The sequence below is a fragment of the Larimichthys crocea genome, chromosome I (genome assembly GCF_000972845.2).
Source record: "Larimichthys crocea isolate SSNF chromosome I, L_crocea_2.0, whole genome shotgun sequence".
Lineage (NCBI taxonomy): Eukaryota > Metazoa > Chordata > Actinopteri > Sciaenidae > Larimichthys > Larimichthys crocea.
In genome coordinates this window covers 15,702,064-15,723,607 of record NC_040011.1, presented here as the reverse complement: position 1 = coordinate 15,723,607, position 21,544 = coordinate 15,702,064, and the positions used below count along the sequence as shown (strand labels likewise).

The 21,544-nt window shown below is 42.8% G+C and overlaps 1 protein-coding gene across 2 annotated transcripts in view; it reads left to right on the top strand.

Annotated features, from left to right (window-relative positions):
• The window catches only part of pdzrn3b (PDZ domain containing RING finger 3b), a 95,790-nt gene that overhangs the window by 14,293 nt on the left and 59,953 nt on the right, over positions 1-21,544 (top strand). For both annotated transcript variants that reach the window (XM_010734938.3, XM_010734937.3), the window contains one exon: positions 612-719. In XM_010734938.3, the coding sequence (XP_010733240.1) occupies positions 612-719 (108 nt within the window). The remainder of the gene's footprint in view (positions 1-611; positions 720-21,544) is intronic.

Sequence of the window (21,544 nt, the reverse complement as noted above, 5' to 3'; positions counted from 1 at the left end):
ACTAAACAGACAAATATATATAACTGACACATTTCATTTACCTCTATGGGTGTCTAGCCTTCCAGATATTTTTGGTATCGCTTGCCCAGATTCCACCTCTGAAATTGCTGCTTCCTATGAAAACTGCTGACGGTGAAATCTGCGGATAGATCTGAGTACCTGGTAATTCTGGGAACACATGCTATCCAATGCCATTCTCATACTTTTTCATTTTTTGCAGCACAAACTGAATTCAGTCCACCTACATTTCATTTGGTGACTGCAGAATTTTCAGAGGGGAGTAACTCAAAACCTCTGTAAAAAACTCAAACTGTCCACATGGATTTTTAGCATGCGTGTAGGTCGACATGTTTTTTGTTACTTTGGCCCCTTTAACTTGAGAGACTGAAGTGTGTCCGTGTGGGCAAACCACGTGAATGTCTGCACAGTTTTTCCAGACGTTTCAAGTAGTTTACTTGAGAGATGTATTGAAGGTTCTTTTGTTTGGATGTCAGCACTGAACTTAACAAGATTTGAAATATTTAGAAATGTATACACTACTATTCTCCTTAACAATCTGAACACTGTGCTTTTTATTTTTCTCCAGACAATAACTGTGATTTATTCCATAGGACGACAATGACAGCTCTTCGAATGAAGGGATCTTTGTATCCAAGATCGTGGAGAAAGGTCCAGCGGACAAGGAAGGAGGCCTTCAAATCCACGACAGAATAATAGAGGTATGTGGTGTAACACTCAGTGTAGTGTTTTTATGTGAAGGAGGGAAAAAAAAGGATGTACTGTAGATGGTGAAGTTGGATTATGTGACAGCTGCTGTCTGCCCTGTAAAGATGACGACAGTGAGGAAGCACGAACCGTCACTCAATATTTATGTTCCTATGAGTTTTTGAAAGATAAACTATGGCTGAAAGCTGCAAATGTGACACATGGAATGAGCATTTATATGTTGGCCTTTTATTTCAGCTCAAGGAAGTGAATCCTGCAGACAGCTAAAATTTCAACATATACTTCTACCAATCAACACTAGGGCGAAAGCTTTGTTAAGTGGGCCATCGCTGCAGATAGACCGAGATAAACCTCAGGCAAGGCTGTCTGTCTTTTGCTTTTGCTGAAAGAGTCCTGTGTTCGCTTCCTAGCTGACAAATCCCTTATGACAGGGCTGCCGTGTAGCATCCTCCTCTCGCCTTTAAACAGAATCTTGTGTGGAAAGGCCAGCTCACCCTGAGGTCAACTTGAGGGATGCGTTGAAAAACTCTACATCACAAAGGTTGCTTTTATAGAACGGTTGTCAAGAGTTGTACACAATGGCTGCATTGAACGGAGAGGTTTATGTGGATTGCAAGTGTGTATTACTGCGTGCCGCAAGATGACAAATATGGTTTGTCGCTGGGCTTTATTGTCAAACCTCAGTGAAATTGCCCTGGAGCATTTTGACCAGCACGTTGCTCACAGAGATGTTTGTGGAAAGTGTTTACAAGGAAAGAAGACTCCGACATCTGGACTGCGTTGATCACTCTATCCTGTCATTCATACACTCGATACAAAAACGCCACAAGTCCTTTGGCACAAGCCTTGTGCTGTGGTTCTAAATATTGTGGTTGCAACACCATAACTAAGATGTGACATGTAAGTCTTTGGTTATAATGTGTCAGAATGCTCCCTGCAGCTTGAGATTGGTCTTGAGATCCTCTAACAAAGGCCATGTTTAAACCAGCAATTCACTCCTGATGATGAGCGAAGAGAGATTAGCTCATATGTCACACGAACATGCACGAGTGGAGCTAAAGTGTACGTCCTTGCCTGCATCTGCAGTGTCTGTTTTTGTGAGCTTTTGTGCATGTGTTTTTCCTGGGCGTGTGTGGAGGCTGGGGAATCATGTTAATGGGCCAGATGTTGCTGTATTTGGTTACTTGAGAAGATATCTTGTGTAGAATTTCGTGTTGAGATAGCCATTCACTCTTTATCGTCTTTAAAAAAAAAGTAACAGTGCAGATTTTGCTTTAGGATAACGCTGCACTTGTGTTTGTCTTGTTTTTTAGAGCTATTGTGGGTGAAGTCACCAAATCTCACCAGTGACGAGAACATACAAGTAGAGAGGGCACGCAAAGAGCCTAAGGTGGTAGCAAAGCACCCTATTAAGTGACCTTTTCTTTTCAGGAGGTGAGGGATTACTCAACAAAAAGCAACAAAATAAATCATTCAGCCATTGAGAAAAGAAATCTATAGACAGTTCAGTGTTGCTGTTCCACATTGGCCCTTTTCATCGGACTGGAAACCTGATAGTTGAGGTGGTTCATATTTCGAAGACTCCCTCTTTGTTAGCTGGTTAAAGCAAAATGTTCCATGTCATGATTTTTCAGACCACAAAAAGAAACGCAACGTCATAACGACATGTTTGTGATTGTGTGGGCTGCATCTTTGACCTCGGGTGATTGGGTCTGTGAACTCTGTGGTCCAAAGTGGTGAATTAAAGTAATTCAATCCCAAGACCCCAAAGGCAGTTTCGTGTTCATGTTTTGAACTTGTGGGTTGCAAAACAACAGCTCGTAACTCTGTCCTATTTAGCATCCTGTGTGGGACGCAGTGCGTAAGAAAAGTAGAAGCCTTCGAATCTGGTTTCTCATCACACCTCACAGGATGCATTTTTTTTCTTTTCAGGCAAATATTGTCTGACATCAGTGGCTTCCTCTTAAGCTATTGAAATAGCTTTAGTACATAGTTGATGATCTTTGCAGGGACGATATTTTAAAAGTACACTGGAAAGAAACTATAGGTGCAATCTGTTGATTGACTGATGATTGATTGGTTGAACCCAATATTTCTGCTTTTCAAATGAGCTTTTGTTAGAAAACTCGATTCTCAAACATATCCAATTCACTGTGTTAAGACTTTACTGACTTGCACGATGAATGATGAGAAATCTGAAGTCAGACAGCTTGATTTCATAATGCGGTGTAAAAAGTTCAGCTCTTGTCAGCTGAAGCTGCAAACTTTCAGTTTTAACTTTTCAGATTTACAGCACCTTGAACCTTTCTTACCCCCAACATTTCTTAACATTCTGTCAACTGCCTTCCCGTCTAACACTGACACTTTTTCTTATTTTAAAGCTGCAATGACTGTTCTTTTCTTTTTTTGGACACCTTGGGGCAGAGGAACAAACTTAAAACAAAACACTGACACATTACCGTCTTTAAAGTTGGGATTATGAACCCGTTAGCAAACAGTTGCTTGTTTACTTGCAGCAAACACAACAGCATTCATTTGGCACCGTGTTTCTCACCACGTGTTGGTTGCTTAGCTAGATATGCAACTGTGTTGACTTGTTTTTGGCTTTGTGTGTAGGTTAGTGCTGGGCGGGTGGTCAATATTGGGTTTATCTGAACTTTTTACTGCTTGAAGGGATCAGAGTTCTGGACCACAACATCAAAACAGGCCAAAACACTCAATGGAGCTAATAGGAACTGCAAAGTTGGGTGGTAATTCTCTTAGACTTAGACTTCATTGACATTGCACATAGTTATTTGATTCATTTTGAATGCAAAACTATGGATTAGTGCAGCTTTAAACATAATATTCAGAAACACAGTAATGTTTAATTTAATCATCACAGCGTTCATTTTCCATGTCAGCGAAAAGGAAAATGTTTGCCTTATTCTCAAAGACATGAAATCAGCCATGGGAGCTTACAGTGGTGATCATTCTGACAGCCATTCACAAAGCATAGCATAACGCTGCTATGGAGATGAGCCGCTCTGTAAGGGGACAGCCATTACATTACATTGAATAGTGGAAAACATGTTCACCTGAGGAGGCCGAAAGCCACAGCCGCGGGGCTGTTTTCCCTTCCCGTAGTAGAGGTGTTAGTTCCAGTAAGTCTATATGGATGTAACATGTACATGATGATCCACGGCTCGTCCTTCTATAACAGGCTCTTAGCGGGGGAGTGTGATAGCAGATGGCTGTCCTCTAACTGAGCTACAGGCTGGTATGAATCAGCACATGAATGCCTCCTTGTTCAGCCAGACATTTTTCTCATAAAAACCTCGAGCTGTGTTTGCTTTCGCTAGCCCCTCCGCAGGCTGAGAAATCTTAACACTCTGGCTGTGTTTGCCACCAGGATTTGATGAATAAGTTTTGCTTCGGTGTTGCAGCAGGCATCTGCACTGGTTTACTCTCTCGGATATCTGATTGATCGTGTACTCTCGTGTTGTTTTCTAAAATGGCTTACACGTTCACTGTATAAATGTAACCCTGGCATTTCTTTCTCCAGTGTCCCTTCACGTTGAGCAATGCTGGAAAGACTTAGTTGCTGTATAATTTCCCACAAAAGTCCACTTTCTTCAAGCCTCTTTGCTTGTGCAATATGACTAAGCCAATGTCACAATCCCAGAATGGCCGTGCCTGAGCTCTCTGAGTGAAGGAGATATTTTCTGTGTCGGCTTGCGAGTGTGAAAATAGGAAGAGAATGGAGACGCCTGGGCTGCTGTTGTAAATGTCGCCTTGTAAATCCTCAGCAAACATTCTTAGGTCGCAGAGGGTGAACGGCAACAACTACTTTAAAATAAACTGACATTGGGAGAAGCCAGTTCTAATATGGAGGACAAGGTTGCGTGTGTGTGTTTTTGGACGGAGTGGGGGGCAGGAATGCGCCCCCAGCTGAGACAGTGTTTATAAAAATATATACACTGGATGTCATTCGACTTGAAAAGTGGAGATTGGAAGGCTGAAAATCAACAGAACAAACCTTTTCAGTCGGCGCCAAACTCCTCGATCCGACAAGGCGTCTTAAAAGGCGGACCATAAATAGCATGAATGTTTGTGCCGGCGGTTTTGCAACAGATGATGAAAGTTGGATTAGCTGCTGCTTACCTCTGTTCATTTAACCCATTTTTAGATGCATAATGTATTTCTGCGTGATTAGCTCGAGGAAGAGCGGGAGGAACGTGGTGGAAAAATGCCAGGGGTCACAATCAAGTATGTCTGAAATGCAAAACAGGCTGCTCTATATGCAGCTACTTTATTAGCAAAGGATATAAAACTAAACACCCACCCTGACACTTTGAAACTCACTACACCCAGATCAGCTTTATTATGTTTGACTCAACCTGCTCCCATGACCATATTGCTACAGCTTATACTAATTATCAAAGAAGTGATGGGCTTGTTGGAATGAACGCCGCTGTAGACGTTAAAAAAGTTAGAACTATCTCGTTAACACTGCAAAATAATCCAGTTTCTCTTTAAATGCCAAGAGTAAATTCACGTCTTTATTGAAAATACGAAGCCGTGTCACACTTTCAGTTAGCACATCTGCACTTTCTTACTTGTCACTAGCTGCATAAGTTGCGAGGTTACCCACAGTGAGCCACTAAACACCTCAAACCTCCCCACAGTTACTTAAGTATCAAGTCACAAGGCCAGAGACGGCTTAAAAACCCAGCCAGATAGCACTTAGCAGTGACTGACAGAAATGTGAAGTGAGCTGTGTTGGAGGCGGGTCTGAAGCACGCACGTCAATGAGCTTTTATTCCTTTTTGGTGTCTGGGCCAACGTCCAAGGCGAGAGACGGAGTGAGATATTTGGGAGAAATTAGAAGCAAAACGCTGCCTTTTGCTGCAAATTAGCTGCGTCACTTTTTCCTTTCAGACATTCCCGATGTTATTATGATCCCTGGAAGGCAGCGATGACAAAAAGCTTAGTTCCATTATAGTTGATTCAGTAAATGTTCAGTAATGTTCTTTATGTATTTTATGGCATGTTGTACAGCGCTGATCTCAAGTGTAATTTTACTCCAACACTCTCAGTGTGTGTACAAGCTCTGAATGAAACCGAATACTTGATGACTCCGCTGATGATTATTGCTTCGTGGAGTACATGTAATGTCATCGAATCCAATGGCAGTTTTCACGTGTAAGAGTGTTTTAGCACATCGTCAGTCCTCCCGGAGGAAGAAAAATGTCAGATTGAAACCAAATTATGCGATTGGCTGGAGCCTACTGTCTGCTAATAAGTTGTCGCAGCACATGGCATCCTCAGCACGACATGTGCCAAAAGTTCCTCAGGCGTTATTTCTGACCCGGAGGGCTATGAGGAACAGACACAGAAGCTATTTTCCTAAGGGGGATCACATGTTGTTTGGCATTCTGAGGCAAGAAGCAGGTCTTTGTCAGGCTCTTTATTGGATTTTGGCCCCTGTGCAGGCAGTGTGTTTATTCCCCAGATGGGTAAGCTGAATGTGGCCCCGCTCTGTTTCTCCTGTCTGGCCCTAGACAGGATGAATCCACCCCAGGCTAAGAGGGCCAATCCTAGCAGTGAGCCACATTCCTGTGCCCCGTGGTCCAGCTGAGGCAGGAGCAGGACATTAAATCAAATCTAACTTTAAAGAGTCCATAATCAGCTTCTGGTGGTAGCCGCTGCCCTATGCAGAGCTGGTTTTAAGAAGTGAGGACAAGCACACCTTTGTTTTCCACTGCTCTATATGGGTGGGGGGAAAAAAGGGTTTTAAGATGTGGAGTCGTCTCAGTGTAGAGATGGTGTGAGGTGAGCTCCGTCCAGAAGGCTGCTTTTGTCTCTGTCCTTCACCGCACACAGAATATTGTATTTTCCACTCAGCTTAAACAGCTTGCGTCCTCAAAGGCAGGCCGACGCTTGATGATTTTTGTGGAGACATACAGTCTGGGCCTACTGTAAATGTGTTTGCTCTGCTCCAACACAGTCTCGCCAGGCTCCTCGTCCACTGGAGCCTAGTGGGTTAATTTATGGCTCCTAAAAGGGTTTTCAAGGGAGCAGAAATAGACAGGTGTAATTAAGGCTAATTTTCTTGCCAATCAATCACAGGCCTGGTGTAAATGGATCAGTAACAATCGGCTCAAGTTGCTCTGCCAGCTGCTTCTCATGTCAGCCCCTGACCCCCAAGCACAGACTGCCCACCGACTCCTAATTAAGTACCCTCAATTAAACCCTAATAGGCTGATTAACAGACCCTTAGTTGTGCTGTAATGGCCCGTCGTTTCCTCCCAGTGCCCCTCTGAAATGCATCCCGACTGCAGCATGTTAATCACCGCCCACTCTCTGCCTCTCTCTCTCTCATTATCTCTCTCGAGCGGGGCAGAGACTGGCTTAGCTCACAAGTGTCTTTCCATCTGGTCAAATTCCTGAGACAAAAAGTTTGAAGCCAGTTTTGGATAATTAGATTGATAGACAGGAAAGAAGAATGTAATTATCTAACATATACACATTTCTTTCCAAGAAGTATGTGATAGCAGCTTATCTTTTCCTCATGTTCGATCGGTGTAAGATTTACATTTTGGAACATAAAGTGCTTTAGTTCGTACAAAGCTATCAGAGCAAACAGTAAGAACAGTATGTCAAAGTGACAATAATTACACCAAAGACTTATACCAAAACACTTACAGTAACCCAGTGAAGCCACAGGTTATTATTGCTGTTCTGGTACATGACCACCATTTTTTAAATGTCAAAATTCCCATGATCCCACAGCAATTGAGTGTTGGACTTAGTTCATTCCCGACCTTGGAAACAGCATTTGACAAGGTCCATTTAGTATCTGCTCTGTAGCCTTCGATCAGCAGATTGAGTTTGGAAATGTGCAATCCAATTTACTCTGAACTGTCGGACGACTTCTTGTCCACGTTGGCGTCGACGCTGACAACTTCGAGAGCTCCAAGAACAGTTTCTAAATGGACTTTGAGGTCAGATTTTTATTTTATTTTATGTCAATTAGAGTTGTCAAGTTCTATACATATTTTAGATAAGCAATGCATCAATTCCATTTTTTACCAAAGTGACAGTGGTCTGTCCACATACTTGAAGCCCTGTGCGAGGCTGAGAAACTCCACCACAGTTTAATAAGTGTGTCAGTGCTACAGTCTAGTCCTACGTCAATCTTTTGTTCGACAGCACCCAAAATAGCACGGCATGTCAATGTAGCTTTCTCAATATTCGAGCTGATCACAGTGGGCCCCTCACAAGGGAACACAAACACAAATAGGAAACAGTGGCACAGTCCTAAAACCATCAGATTAATGAAAGTGTTGACAGTTTTTACCAAGTGCATTCTCCATTGTGTAGACCACAGCTTCAAACTCTGTGTTGCTACATTTAAGGAGTTGTAAATCTGTCTGCTGGGTTTCTGCTGCAGAGGAGTCAGACGTCTTGAAGGCTTTTCATACTCGTCTCTGTCTGAGCTTTTGGGACAGTCAGCAAAAAAAAAACTCTAGTCAGTAAAATACTTCACAATGGTAGTTGTCAAATAAACTCAGGGTGGTTAACATTAGGGCCATATAGAGGTGGTTTATTCCACTTAGAGCTGATAAATAAAGGCATCATGGCAAACATAAAAACTAAATGAGGACTGGTGATAGAGGGAATGCTCAACGCAGGGAAATCAATTAAGTGGAGCAACAGCGTGCCAAGCCTCAGCAGTAGACTTAAGCATAAATCACAAGATGTTGACACAAATGCAGCTTTGTTTGTTGAATCTTTATTGTTACATCTTTATAAGAAACTTGTTTTCTTTATAGGAATTCAGTTGACAGTGCCCACAGTTGTGTCACAACTGGATTCTCGTGAGTCCATTTTTACAACCACTCCTAACCGTTATGATGATACACGGGGGGACTTTCCTGTTTTTATTACGCAGATTCCATCTCTCACTTGTTGGCGGCAGACACTGTGACACATGTATCCGTTTCTATGGGAATGGCTATAGGCTGACAGTGATTTAAAGATGGTTTGTGTGGCATTGTGTGATCCAACATTGGTCCCTCAGCAGATTATAGGCTATAGATTTCCCTCATTAATCAAAATGCCAGAGTGTGCTTGTCTTCATCTCATATGGATCCATTACAGTTGTTGCTAGAGTGAGATGATGAAGTGGACTTCATTTTGTTTCCCACAACTCTGTATGACTTTAATCTATACTTGCTGTTAATCATGTAGAGTAGGTTTCACTCTTTTTTTTTTTTTTTTTTTTTTTTTTTGCTTCCTCAACTCTGTTTGCTCTTAAGGTCTCAAAATATTCTATCCGGAAGCAGACTGATCTGAACTTTTAAATCCATGACACTTAAAGCTTCCTCAGATGTAAAGAGGGTGCAAGACTGACTATCAACAAGGGCAGAAGGGTAATAAGACCAGCTGCAAGGTCAGAGCTAATGATTTTAGCTTCCTAGCATGCAGGTACTTCACATTCCCAGCGAGGTGAGGAGAAGTGCCTCAGGTTGCTCGCTTTCACTGTAGAGCTGATGCGCCATGCATGATGAATGTAACGTGGCAAGCCATGCGGCGCTGTTCAGCAGCACAGTACGCACGACTTAATGCAAATGAATCCAATCACTTTGGGTCACAAAACTCAGATCAAATTGTTGGAGTAGGCTCTTCAGATGAAATTTAAATAGAGATATAGCTATTGCATTGCCTGTTTACTACCATGAACATTTTGAACAGCATATTTGACTGGACTATGGAGGTGGAATATGTGTAAGTGGGATGTTTTAATGACTCAATGAGAAAAGGTCCATCCAATCCCTTTTGGCAGCCTTCCAGCTAATTCTCATTTGTTGTTTAAAAAAAAAAAAAAGTATCCTGTCACAGATGTGCCACCTTCTTCTGTTCCAAAGTGCATACGGCACTTGTATAAAATTGAATATATAAAAAAACAAACAAACATCAAATTTACTTCAACATAAGTCACATCACGTAATGTTTCCCGCACAGTAAGAAACAGCTGCATGACTTTTCTGAACTGTATCTTCACATCTGAAGTGCCAGTCTAAACTTCAGAACAACTCTCAAGCTGCTCTAATTAGGCTGTGTACACTGCAGTGCTGCGGCCAACAGATGTTAGGCTTCATTTTATTAGGCTCTGTTACTTAACAGATGCGAAACACACGGGGTTGACATCACCGTACATAATTGTCCCTCCTGTATGTGACAGATGTTCGGTAATATCTGAGCTAATTGGAATACATCAGCACACATTTTCCTCAAAGAACTACTGCACATATGCCTTAACGTGACATATTATTTACTGTAGCCCTGAAGTACAAAGTTCATAAGCACACCTGCTGTTTTTTTTTCCCCAACTCTAAAAGTATAGTTGATGACACATTCAGCATTTTGCCGGCCTCCGCTCCCATTCTCCCCGGCATCTCTTGAGGAGGTTTAGAGCGCCCATCCATTCACTAACCAACTGGTGGAACTGGTGGCCTCTGCGCTGCCTTTTCTCATGTAAATGTGTGCAAATAGAAAACATTGTTCATCAACGTGGCTCTCCGTCTCTGTTACGCCGCTTTGCTCTGGCCTTTCTCTTGTTCCCCTGAGAGAGATGTTTCCTTTCAAGTGCTACCTCTCTGTCTCATTCAAGACTTCCTCTTCCTTTTTGACAAACAGCCTGGAGGAACGGCCAGAGCCGGCTCATTGAGCAAGCTTTTCAGCTATCGGGCATAGGGAGAAAAAGAGAGAGAGATGTTCTGCAGGCGCCTCCCTTAGACATACCCGCTCATGTCATGTTTTTTTTTTTTTCACTCCCCTCAGAGGATGAGTTATTCTATAGTGGGAAGTAGAGTGTGCTTTCTCCCAGCACTCCCCTTTTGTGAAAATATACAGGTGCTCTTCCCGCAAGTGCACACTTATCCGTCTTATCATTCCACCTGCATATATGCAGTGATATATGCCACATGTTCAATGTCACTGAGTGACTGGGAAAAAAATCAGTTTGAGAGAAGCCAGCTATTTTTTTATTTTGAATCCCACCGTTCAGTGTAACTGTTGAGTTGCGGGGTGAACGATTTTCTGTATTTCAGCCTGAGCTTGCAGTTCTTATTAAAAGCATATGTTTAATAACTTGTCTCTCCCATTCGCACTGATCCACTGCGCATTTTGTCCTCCCCCTTTTTTTAAATGGTACACCTTGTACCTGGGGTTGAATAGGTTGTGTCCACAAATTCCTGTAGATTATGACATACGATAGTGCTTAGGCAGAGAAAATAAGTGGCAGGCTCAGGAGAAGCCCAGGACCACCGGCTGAGAGCACAGAGCCCTGTGCCAAGGTCAACGCCAAGGTGTCAATAAAGACACCTTTTGCTCCCCGTCAACAGAGGGGTGCTTTGATTAGAACCTCAGCAAGAACATACAGCATTTAATCAGAGAGGTACACCAGCCGGACACGCTGTGGCAGCCATTTTGTCTGCATCTTGGAGTGAGATCCAAGGAGATTTCCCCCTTCTTCCATCTGTATTCCAGTGGAGCACTTGGTGTGATTGATATGTGCAGGTGGTAAAGGATATCCCCCTGAGTAAGAGTTCCCAGCTAACTTGAAAGAGAATATTTTCCCTCCTTGCCATCTTAAGAAAACAGTAGTCTCAATGCAGAAAGTGAGAGCAGGCCAGGAAAAGAAAAATAAGTGTAATTTAACGTCTAATGTCGCTAACGTCATGCCTATCCTGGTCGGACAATAGGCCTTTGTAAGTCTATTGTGGGCTCTTTTTTAACGCTCATAACACCATAAGCCCAGTTGCCTTGGGCTTACTTTTAAATACGAGGAAATTAAGCCTTTTGTCACTGCAGTTTCCACACATTCCCTTCTCCTGCGACAGTTTACCCTGAAAATAAATGGAAGGAGGCTGCGTGTGCCAAGAGGGAAGATGGAAAATTATTGCAGGGTAAGGCAGGGAGCCTTTTCTTCTGCAGAGTGCTGAGGTGTTTATTTGTGCATCTGTGAAAGTCAGGGAGAGTCCACATAGACTAAAAAGAATTCTGCCAGACTCTTTGTGAATAGAGATGCGTTTGTGTACGTGGCACAAAGAGGTTTTAAGCTCCGGCTATGGTCCAAAATGAGACTGAATGTGGCAGTGTCTAGTATCTATTTATCCTGCAGAGGGACCTTTCTCTTTGAATCTTGTAGGGCTGGGGTCAGAGGTTAGGGTTAGTGTTAACCCAGCCGACCCTCCCTGAATTCTCAGCTTGTGACCTGTCTAGCTTCACTAAGCACAAGGTCGCCACCATCTCTCAGATACGACCTAGATTTACACCAGATATCTATTTCTCTTTTGTTTTCATATCGTATGGCATCATCTAGCCTTATTCTGCCAGGACACGCACTCTTGGTGATAACAGAACAAAAACATAGCATAAAATATGAGAGCTCAGGATTCCAGCCACCTGAAGCAGGGCTGATGTAGATAAAGTAAAGTAAAAGAATTGGGCCACACTGAGGGGAAAACTCTGTTTGGTTTCGACTTCATTCTATAATTTTTATGTCTTACTTTCACTTCGGTAGCGAGAGTAGGAGTTTGAATTTCCTTATTTTTCCTCAGCCGTCATCAAAGAAACTACCTGTAGTCTTTCTTAGAGAGAGAGAGAGAGAGAGAGAGAGCCTGTGAACGAACAAGGCTGGCTTTAACACTGTGGCCTCTCTGCTCTCTAGCCATGCTATATCAGGCCAACAGCTGCTGTCTCTCAGCAAAGGCATGCTGACTGCCGGGGCTTGGCTTCCACACACTCCGGATCTTACACAAGGCCCTTTATTTTTGGGCTTATGACTTAAAAAAAAAAAAAAAAAACACCCCCAGCTCGATCTCAGATTTTATTAGCAGAAGAAATAAAAACATTTATTCATGTTTGACGTGAAACCTTGAGTGTCAGGATAAGCTATAGTGTGTGCCGTGCTGCACAGCTGCTGTCTTCCCCTTAGAGTTGAAGATTTAAACAAGGTATCTCAGGTAAAGGGTGTGCGTTGTGCTCCACGACTCAAATTCCTTGAATCGGAGCCAAAGAAATGTAAGCCCTCTCCTAGCTGTCCCATGGCGCATCAAGACAAGGCCTTTTATCTGATTTTTGGAGAGTCGGAGTTGGTGCTGTTTCAACACTGCTGCTGCAGCTCAGCCTGTTCTCAGACAACAGCCTCAACAACATTGGGCGAATACCTCTGGGGCCGCCACCCGGGACAAACTCTCCTACATTTGTAAGGATCAAATCTATGACCAGAATTTCTCTGTCAACATTTTTGATATTGATTCTTTTTTCTTTTTTTTCTGTATGCCACAACTTGACTTCACTTTTTAAAAGCTACTAGATTTGATGGTTGCCATAATATTTTCAGACATTATCCCCACGTGTTAAACTGAACCACATGTTCCTGTACATAAAGGTATATATATATATATATAAGAGTGTCTGTCTGTCTCATCTGGATCACCTCCCAGTCCCTTACCCCCGAGTAGCCGACTTGCTCCTGCAGACAAACCACAACCGCAGCGCGTAATACTGACATGCTCTCCTGCCCATAGAAAAGCATTTTACCTTCTGCAAGAAACATTTCCACTTCCAGTACTCACATAATTCAAACAATAATTGGGAAACGTACATGGCACTGACTAGTTCCTGAGTTCATGCTTCAGGTAGGGGTTAGAAGGAGAAGTGGTTCCAGACTGTTAATGTCTGTCACAGCAGAGTCAGAGCCCTGTGATTATTTTGGTGCAAAGGTCCAAATAAACCCTGTGTGGGTCACGACCTCACTGATCTGAACCAAATGTGCGGTGCTTTGCGACCTTTGTTGAAAGACTTACCGTGCAGAGTGGCTAAATGTGAGCGACAATAGATGTTTTTTTTCCACCGTGGTCCTGATAAGCTCTTCTCGGGATAACATTCCAACAGTAAACGACATGGCTCCTCACAGGACCGGCTTTATCTGCACATGAGTTTGTTTGCACAGCAACGTCTGTCAGGGACTCATCAGGCAGCTTTCGAGACAAATATACAAATCCTTACATGAGCCAATCTTTTGAGGGCTCCTTCCAAAGGTGTCTAGACAAACGCCTCTCTCATCGATCACTTTCCATTTGCAAGTATATACAAATAAGTGGACGTGGTTTTCATGTCGCCGGCAGCTGTATTAAAACTGTGGACATCGGCATAGATGTTACACATCCATTCGAGTGGGCAAACATAGTTCATTGTCATGGGATTCCTTTGAAGGTTGAGTGATTCATCAAGTGGTGAAAGTCAACACTTTCAAACATGTTCAAAGCCTAAAGGACTCCGTCAGGCGTGCTCCGGCTATCTCCATGCTTTTCTAACACTGAACAATTTACATGGCCCTCGAAATCCAGTCAATATTTATGTAAGCATATACATTAGGGGCAGGCAGACGGAGCTCTGATCAAAAGTTACTTTCATCTATGACCTTCCTCTGACTCGACTCACAGAAGCCTCTCACCAGGCTGGTGGTAATCAGATGTCAGGCTGGGTGTTCACCAGGGAACTGTACGCAGCTTCATACAGGGGGGCCAAAGCTCCCCCTCCCCCTCCCCTCCTGTGGCCCACCTCACTGAATGCTTTCAACTTTGCGCTCTGACACATTGCATTGACAGAAGATAAATTCCTCTCAGTGTCCAGCGGCTAACAAAGATTGAAGGATCGGACAGGAATGGGAGGATGGGGAAGGATCAACGTGTTCAAATTCACGTCGTGCTACCTAGGTTGTTTCAGTGTGGACATGAAACGCTTCGAAACCAGTTTTTCATCAAGATCACGTGCCGGTGCCTGTAAGTAGGATGCCTTGGCAACTGTAACAATCCATTAATGTAACCATAACATGTCTAAGAATAGCTAAGACATGGCTCTGCAGGACTGGAAAAACAAATCTTCACCTTTTTGTGTCGAGAAGAGCGTGCCAAAACTATGAGGTCAAGGACTATAAAACAGCCACCACTGGTAGCTGTATAGCAAGAGTTAACTGTAAGATCTCACAGAAAGGGCTCCATGTTTACACACTGGAAACTAGGGATTATCTTTGCTATCACAAAAATCACCGGGAATGTTTTCTCAGATGTTTTTGCTCTCATCTGTCTCGCAGAAAAAACACCAAATCACCATCATTCAAACGGCTGCTGTGGTTATGTGTCTTCGTCCTGTTTGAGCCCCGCTTGGCTGTGTTTTGTGGCCCATGAATAAAATTACATGATGCAGAAACTCTAGGGGGCCAGACTGGAGACTCCACTCACACAGCGGTGAGGGGCGGTGAAATAACTCTCCTGGTTTGTCTTTTCCAAGAGGATCCTGTGCCATCGTGCTGAAATGACAAGTGGCTGACTTTGAAAGCCTCGCACTCACTCCGTCTCTCAGCCTTCAGTGTCTCTTTCAGTTTTTTCTCAGATGGTTCCCTCCTCATCTTGAGCACACATTTGTTCTCTCTTCCCCCAACCTCTGATTAATCAAGTATGACTCTCCGAGGAAAAAATGCAACTCGGTGGTTTTGATGCTTCGTTTCTAGTTGGTGTGTCCAAATGTGGAATGTTTGGAGCTAAATATTAAGTCTGGACATGAGGGGGAAAAGTGAATGTCATCCTGTTAGTGTCCATCATGAATAGTGTCATTGTAGTCTTACATGCAAGCTGTTCTCATTCAGAATTACACAGTAAAACCGAACCAAGAGCAGTAAGTTAGAACTTGACAGACACATGCCATGCAAGTTAAAAAGTACACCTTGGTAATGAAGTGTAGCGTAGTGTGATTTTCCCAGCATGTGTGTGTGTGTGGGCCTGCACCTCAGGACTCCCCATAAAGCTCACTGTTTTACATATTGTGGGAAGGAAAAGTCAACTTGCAAGTGAGAGAATCAAGTGCCAAGGAGAAGGTTCATTTGGGGAGAAACACAAGCTTGGCTGCATATCATTTACATCACTTAAACAGGGATTACGGTAATCTTCAACTCGCACCACCTGGTTGTAGTGTCACCTTGCTTCCCTTGTTGTTGTGTCTCCTGAGGAAACCGTTACATGGGCTTTCACAGCTGACTGAGCTGTTTGTCAAGCTCCTACACAGAGAGTAAAAGTCACAAGAACAAGAATCATCCAGCTGAAACCAGAGGAGGAACGCTTGCCCACAAACACATGATTCACTTTAGTCAATTAGCCTGTTCGTTCAACAAAGCTTTTTATATCTCCTCAAGAAAATATCTTGCCTTTGTACTGTTCGTTCCAAAGCTTTATCTGTAAATCGTAAACAAGCACGTCTTAAAGGAGAAGCCCGGGGTCTGGACAGAGGAAAGAGGTAGTAGACATGTCCAGAGAAAGTGACCAAGAAGACTCAAAAGAGTGATCAGAACACAGACCTTTCTTTTCATCTTGGACACAAACCTCTTATAACCTGCAGCATTCAGCCATAAATCATAAACTGTGAACATAAAATCAAGTTTTTGCTTCGTTGCCAAGCCTGGCTGCTAACATCTTGGCTTGTCAACTTTAATTACTCGTTTGTCCACATCTTAACCCCAATGTAGCGCAGTATGGAAATACTGTGGCAAGGCATGCTTGAGGAATGCATAATTTAGTAATGTTTGGTTTTATGAAACTATATAGAAGCCTGTTTGTTTGTGTGTGTGTGTGTGTGTGTGTGTGTGTGTGTGTGTGTGTGTTTAGCGCGAGCACAACATGCTTGGTGTGGGAGATTGGAGAGAGAGGTGACAGCAGTGGCAGAAATCAGTGGCACTTTTTGCTGGTTGTAGAGAGGCAACTTGTTCACGTAATCTTCTTTTGTTAACATGTTTAAAGAATTCTGAAGTTTTGAAAAAGGGAACAAGGGAATAACGTGAGAGCTGCCACCTCAGTGTTGGCTCAAGATGTTTGCATGTTTGTCAGGAAGAACAGTAACAGGTTTTTTAAGGTGCAACATTTCCTCTGTGAGGATTGTGGTTAATGGGTTGCAAGCTGATTAGTAAGTGTGACATCACCGGATTCTCGAGTCTGTAAAAAGGTTGTGTCGAGGTATTGAAAGGAGCTTTGTATACTATTTAAAAAAAGAGGGACTAAAGAGGGAGGGGTATATGTCTGGATCTCTGTAGAGAAGGCTTGAGAAAACATCCCTGTACAGTTTCCCATCTGGAACACAGAAAAAAGGCTACGGAACCATACTGGCAAAAGAAAATATGAAGGAGACAAAGAGGGGAGTGGAATTAAAACAGGATCTCTCTATTCCTGCTCGTTAATTCAAGAGCTGCGGTGCCCGGAGGCTGCCTGCTGGATCGCTGTCTGCTGTATTGCTCTAAGGGGCAGATCCTTCCAGTTCTGCTTATCTAAGCACATTCAGTCTGGTCCATTTTTTTTGACCCACTGCTCACTTTCAGCCCCAAAGTTTTCTCCTTTTAAGCTGGATGTGTGGTCCATTGTGAGTGTGGTTAAAAAAAAAAAAAAAAAAGGCTGGCACCACAGGGACCACCAAAGTGAAGGGTAGGTCCAGTGGCCTCTGTCAGTAGTTGGGAGGCCAGTTAGATTTCCATTAGTAACAGGTACGTCCTGAATATTTAAAGGGGCCGGGTGGAGTTTTCGTCTGCTTTCAGTCAGCGTTTCTCACTGAAACATATTCACTCCATTAGTGACTCCATGTGTCTCTGGCAGATGAGATGCAACAAAAAAGCATTAGAGACAAATCATTTTGCAAGTCCCATGGGCCTACCCTGATTTGCATGTAGCCCAGGAAAACCAAGACAGATGCAATTAGACTGGTGATCTTGCTAACGGAAATGTGCAGTATATATTTGTTAAATCACATCTGGATTTTATCTGGAGATGAGACATTTGTAATTAAAATAGTGATATTTTACATCCCGTCGAGGCCATGTTGAAGGCATTTCCTTCCTCGTGAAATATTTACAAAGACATTTTTGTGATAACTCGGTGCGCCTACGCACCTCTGGGTGTCATCATTTAAGCACAGAGAGGGCAAAAAGAAATCAGATGCACCCACAATTGCTGCAATTTCCCACGTGTGTCAGGTTGTGACATTATAGATTATTAGTTTAATTCTGGCATAAGATTAAAACCATTAGCCAAGTGTAATAATGTTTCCTGTTTTTTATATCTTAAGGCATGCATGTGCTACACAAGTTTGTGTATCATGCACCTGCATGCTTTTTCTGATGGTTGTCCTCGTGTGTGTGCTGGTTGAGCATGAGATACAAACAAAATGGACAGATCCCACTTATCAAAAGATTGTAATATTGCACCCCTAGTGGTTAAAACTCTGCAAGATTACTTTAAGCTGCACTACAGGCATTAAAAAGTCATTAAAAAATCATTAAAGTAAGCCCATCTAATCGTCCTAAATCAAACTTGTCTGATGAAAAAAGAAAAGTGTTTCATCCCCGCTAATGGAAACGAACATAAGTTATGACACGTCGTGTGTATTTCCTAAGCCTGAAACTTTTTATACTTGATTTTCATGTGATTATTGGATCTCAACGTGTCAGCAGTGAACTTGGCGAGGTTACTCTCTGTGGTCTATGACAGATCTGCAGCCATATTCATTTTCTTCTAGCTCACATGATGACTCACCCAGCCTCCACAGCTCTGGATGGGAGCAGCTGGGAGGCTTGCATGTCGCAAACACATTATTAATGTGTGTGTGCAGAGCAAGACTAACACCTCCAATAGAGATCTGAGTTACCACTATGTCCATATCCTTGATGCGTCAGTTGGATCTCTTTAGAGTTTTGAATAATGACCCTGAGACTAATGGATGTTCTGCTGCCTATCCAAACATCAGTTTTTAGACTAGATAGGCTGTTCACATTTCATCAGGTTGCTGTCAGTGTTGTTAATATCATGTGATATCAAGATCTGGTATTTCTTTTGTTTGGAAGAGAAACACCTTGGCATGAAGCAAAAGAAATTCTAATTTTTACAAGATTCTTTAAAGAGATCGGTTTTCAGAACCTCTGCCCAAGTTTCTCTCCAGTTTTATTTACTGGTTTGCCTCTTGCTGCTTTTCTGAGGATTTTAGCACCATAACAACTTCTTTGGTTGCATAAACAGCTGCACACCAAAGTTTTAGGTTTGGAATTATTTCTCTTTTGGATTGATGGTGTGCCAGTGCATTCAGTCTTATCTTGGCTCATTCTTTAGAAATGTTCACATAATAAAGAAGAATAATCAAAGAAAATTGGGGTTGTTACTAGCTGCTGAGAGTGTGTGTCACCCTCCATGTTCTCCTAAATAAAGCCATCAGTCCCCAGCTCATATTGAGCGTGGTGATGACACAGGCCCATATGACACCATGGCAGCCTCTGATATGCTTTTTGTCCACAGAACAAGAGAATGTTATTCCACACATTCCTGAGCGGAGCCTCTGTTCTCTCAGGATGACCTTCAACTTATCTCTCCATCAGAGCACGTCTGGGAGGGAGAGGAGTGGTGGGACAAGAGGGGTGATGGCGTGGGTGAGGGGTACATTCTCACACACACTGACACACATGCGCGCACACACACACACACACACACACACCCACCCAAAGAACTGGTCTAGCTTGTTGGCAAGCTGAGAAACCCCACAGGACTGGCTCTGTATGTCTTTGCTGGACTGTTTTTGTGTTTGAGTCTGTAACTGTAAGGAATTAAATCTTCTTTGTGTGTGGTTTATGTCCGTGTGTGTTCTTCGTTTTTTCATCTTTGTGAGAGCCAGTTTGAGCTTTAAACCTTTGGAGTCAGGAAGTTTTGTGAAGTGAAGTCATTTTGGCCGGTTCCCACCTCAGCGAGGTTCTATTTTAGGACTAAACCTTGTGTTTAGGGTTTGATTTACAGTGAGGTTTACCATAAAATAGGGAATTAATTTGATTATTATTGGAGCAAACATTTCACAATTGTTAAGGTTAACATCAACCCAGATAAATAAGCGCTCACATCTTGATGTAATATTTTGCTCTCCAAATAGTGGAGGTTGCTCCCGTAGACGACTATCTCAGCTTTCATTTTGGGCTCTCTGGTTGCTTCCCACACAGGAAAGCTGACTTGAGAAGGTGGTAGTGGTTGCCAAGGTTGTCTCCACTGTAATATCACCTCTCAGTCCCTCATCAGTAGAAGAGGCTCCTGACAGTTACTGCATGTACCGCTGTAGATCAGGTTCTGGTGGTTTCAGCGGCTCTGCGCACTCACGCACACGTCCGAGTGGATAGGAAACAGTCCTGGCGTCCCTGCTTCAACCTCTCGACTTCAGGCTTCCACTTTCGTACTCAAAACGTCAGCTTCACTTTATTAAGTCATTTAAGGCCCATAGGATCCAAGAACAGCACTAAATCTGTCACTCGTCTGCAATGCAAGCCAAGAAACCCTTGAGCTCTGTTGCGAGAATATTACCTCTTGTCACGGTAATGGAGTCATTTTGAGGGAGTGAATCAAGTTTGGGAGACCACTGCTGGCCTCGGCTCTGTGGGGTTTGACTTTGCCATTCTGATCTGGTGTCTGTTTTTCTGTTAGCTATTACGTGCTATCAAATATGCTCTGATTTCACTATGGGCAAGACCAAACATCAAAACAATTTCACAAAGATTTACTGCTGGATTATCTCCCTATGCGCTTGCAACCAGAATAAAAGGGCAAAAACATTTTGCTTGATGAGATCATAAACATGCATCAGAAAACCTCTCGTAAGTACAACATTGCCGTGTTTTGAGGTAAGGCAATGCTAGTGTGTCGGCTGGTCAGTCGTTCCACCACTTCTATTTAGCACCACAGCCGTAAGGCTCACGTTTGTGGTTTTGAATTAATTGTCTTCACATTTATCTGATAGATTGCTATGAAATTTTGTACAGGCATTCACGTGCTTCTTGGGATGAATTGTGATAACTTTGGCGACCACTTAATTCTTTATCTAGCGCCATCTTCGGTTCAAAATTCAATTCAATATGGCTGCTAGTGTAGGAAACCTTGAGTTCTGGGACTTTTTGTAAACAGTACGAGGACAATAAACTTCTATTTTATTCTATTTAAACTATCATTATTAATTAATCTGGTTAAAAATACAGTAACATTTACTGTTATACAGAAAACAGAAAATGTTTGTCAAATGTTAGGTCTCACTCTTAACAGGATGCTTTGCTTTCTCGTGTTCTTGTTGTTTCACTTCCCTGCTCTTTGACAGATTGAATTACTTCTCACCCTCAGCGACAGTATGCCTGCAAAAACAAAGTTACCTAAGAACGATTTTGCTGTAATATGAGTTCATATTCAGTTTATGTTGGGGGGATAACGGCAGTTCAGTGGGGAGTTGTGAAACTTGTAATGAGAAAAAGAGCACATTATGTTGTACACATCATTAGATGTCTGGGTGAATGTGGAGTTCTTCGTAAAGTTTAAACTAGAGTAGCTGCTCAGATGCACTTTCCATCAATGTAAGTAAGTGAAATAGTAATACTGTTTTTATGCATTCATTTTTTGTGTGCCAACTTATATAGACACATGTCTATATAAGTTGGCACACTAAAAATGTGTGTGTGTGCCACTGTGTGTGTGAGGGTTTAACTAAAGCCCTGTAGACTTTTCACATAACTCCCTCTTATGGCCTCATAAAGCCTGATAGCCAAACGCCACAGGGCTAATTGGAGAATGTGTGTCTATGTACTTTGCTACAGCCGAGGTCGCAGGGTGTCATAACCCAGCTAATCAACATCAACTGCTTGCAAATTACCAACACATGCTGCCTAGTTAGTGCAGGGTGTGGGCCTAGGTTTTGGTGCAGGAGGTTGGGACTGACT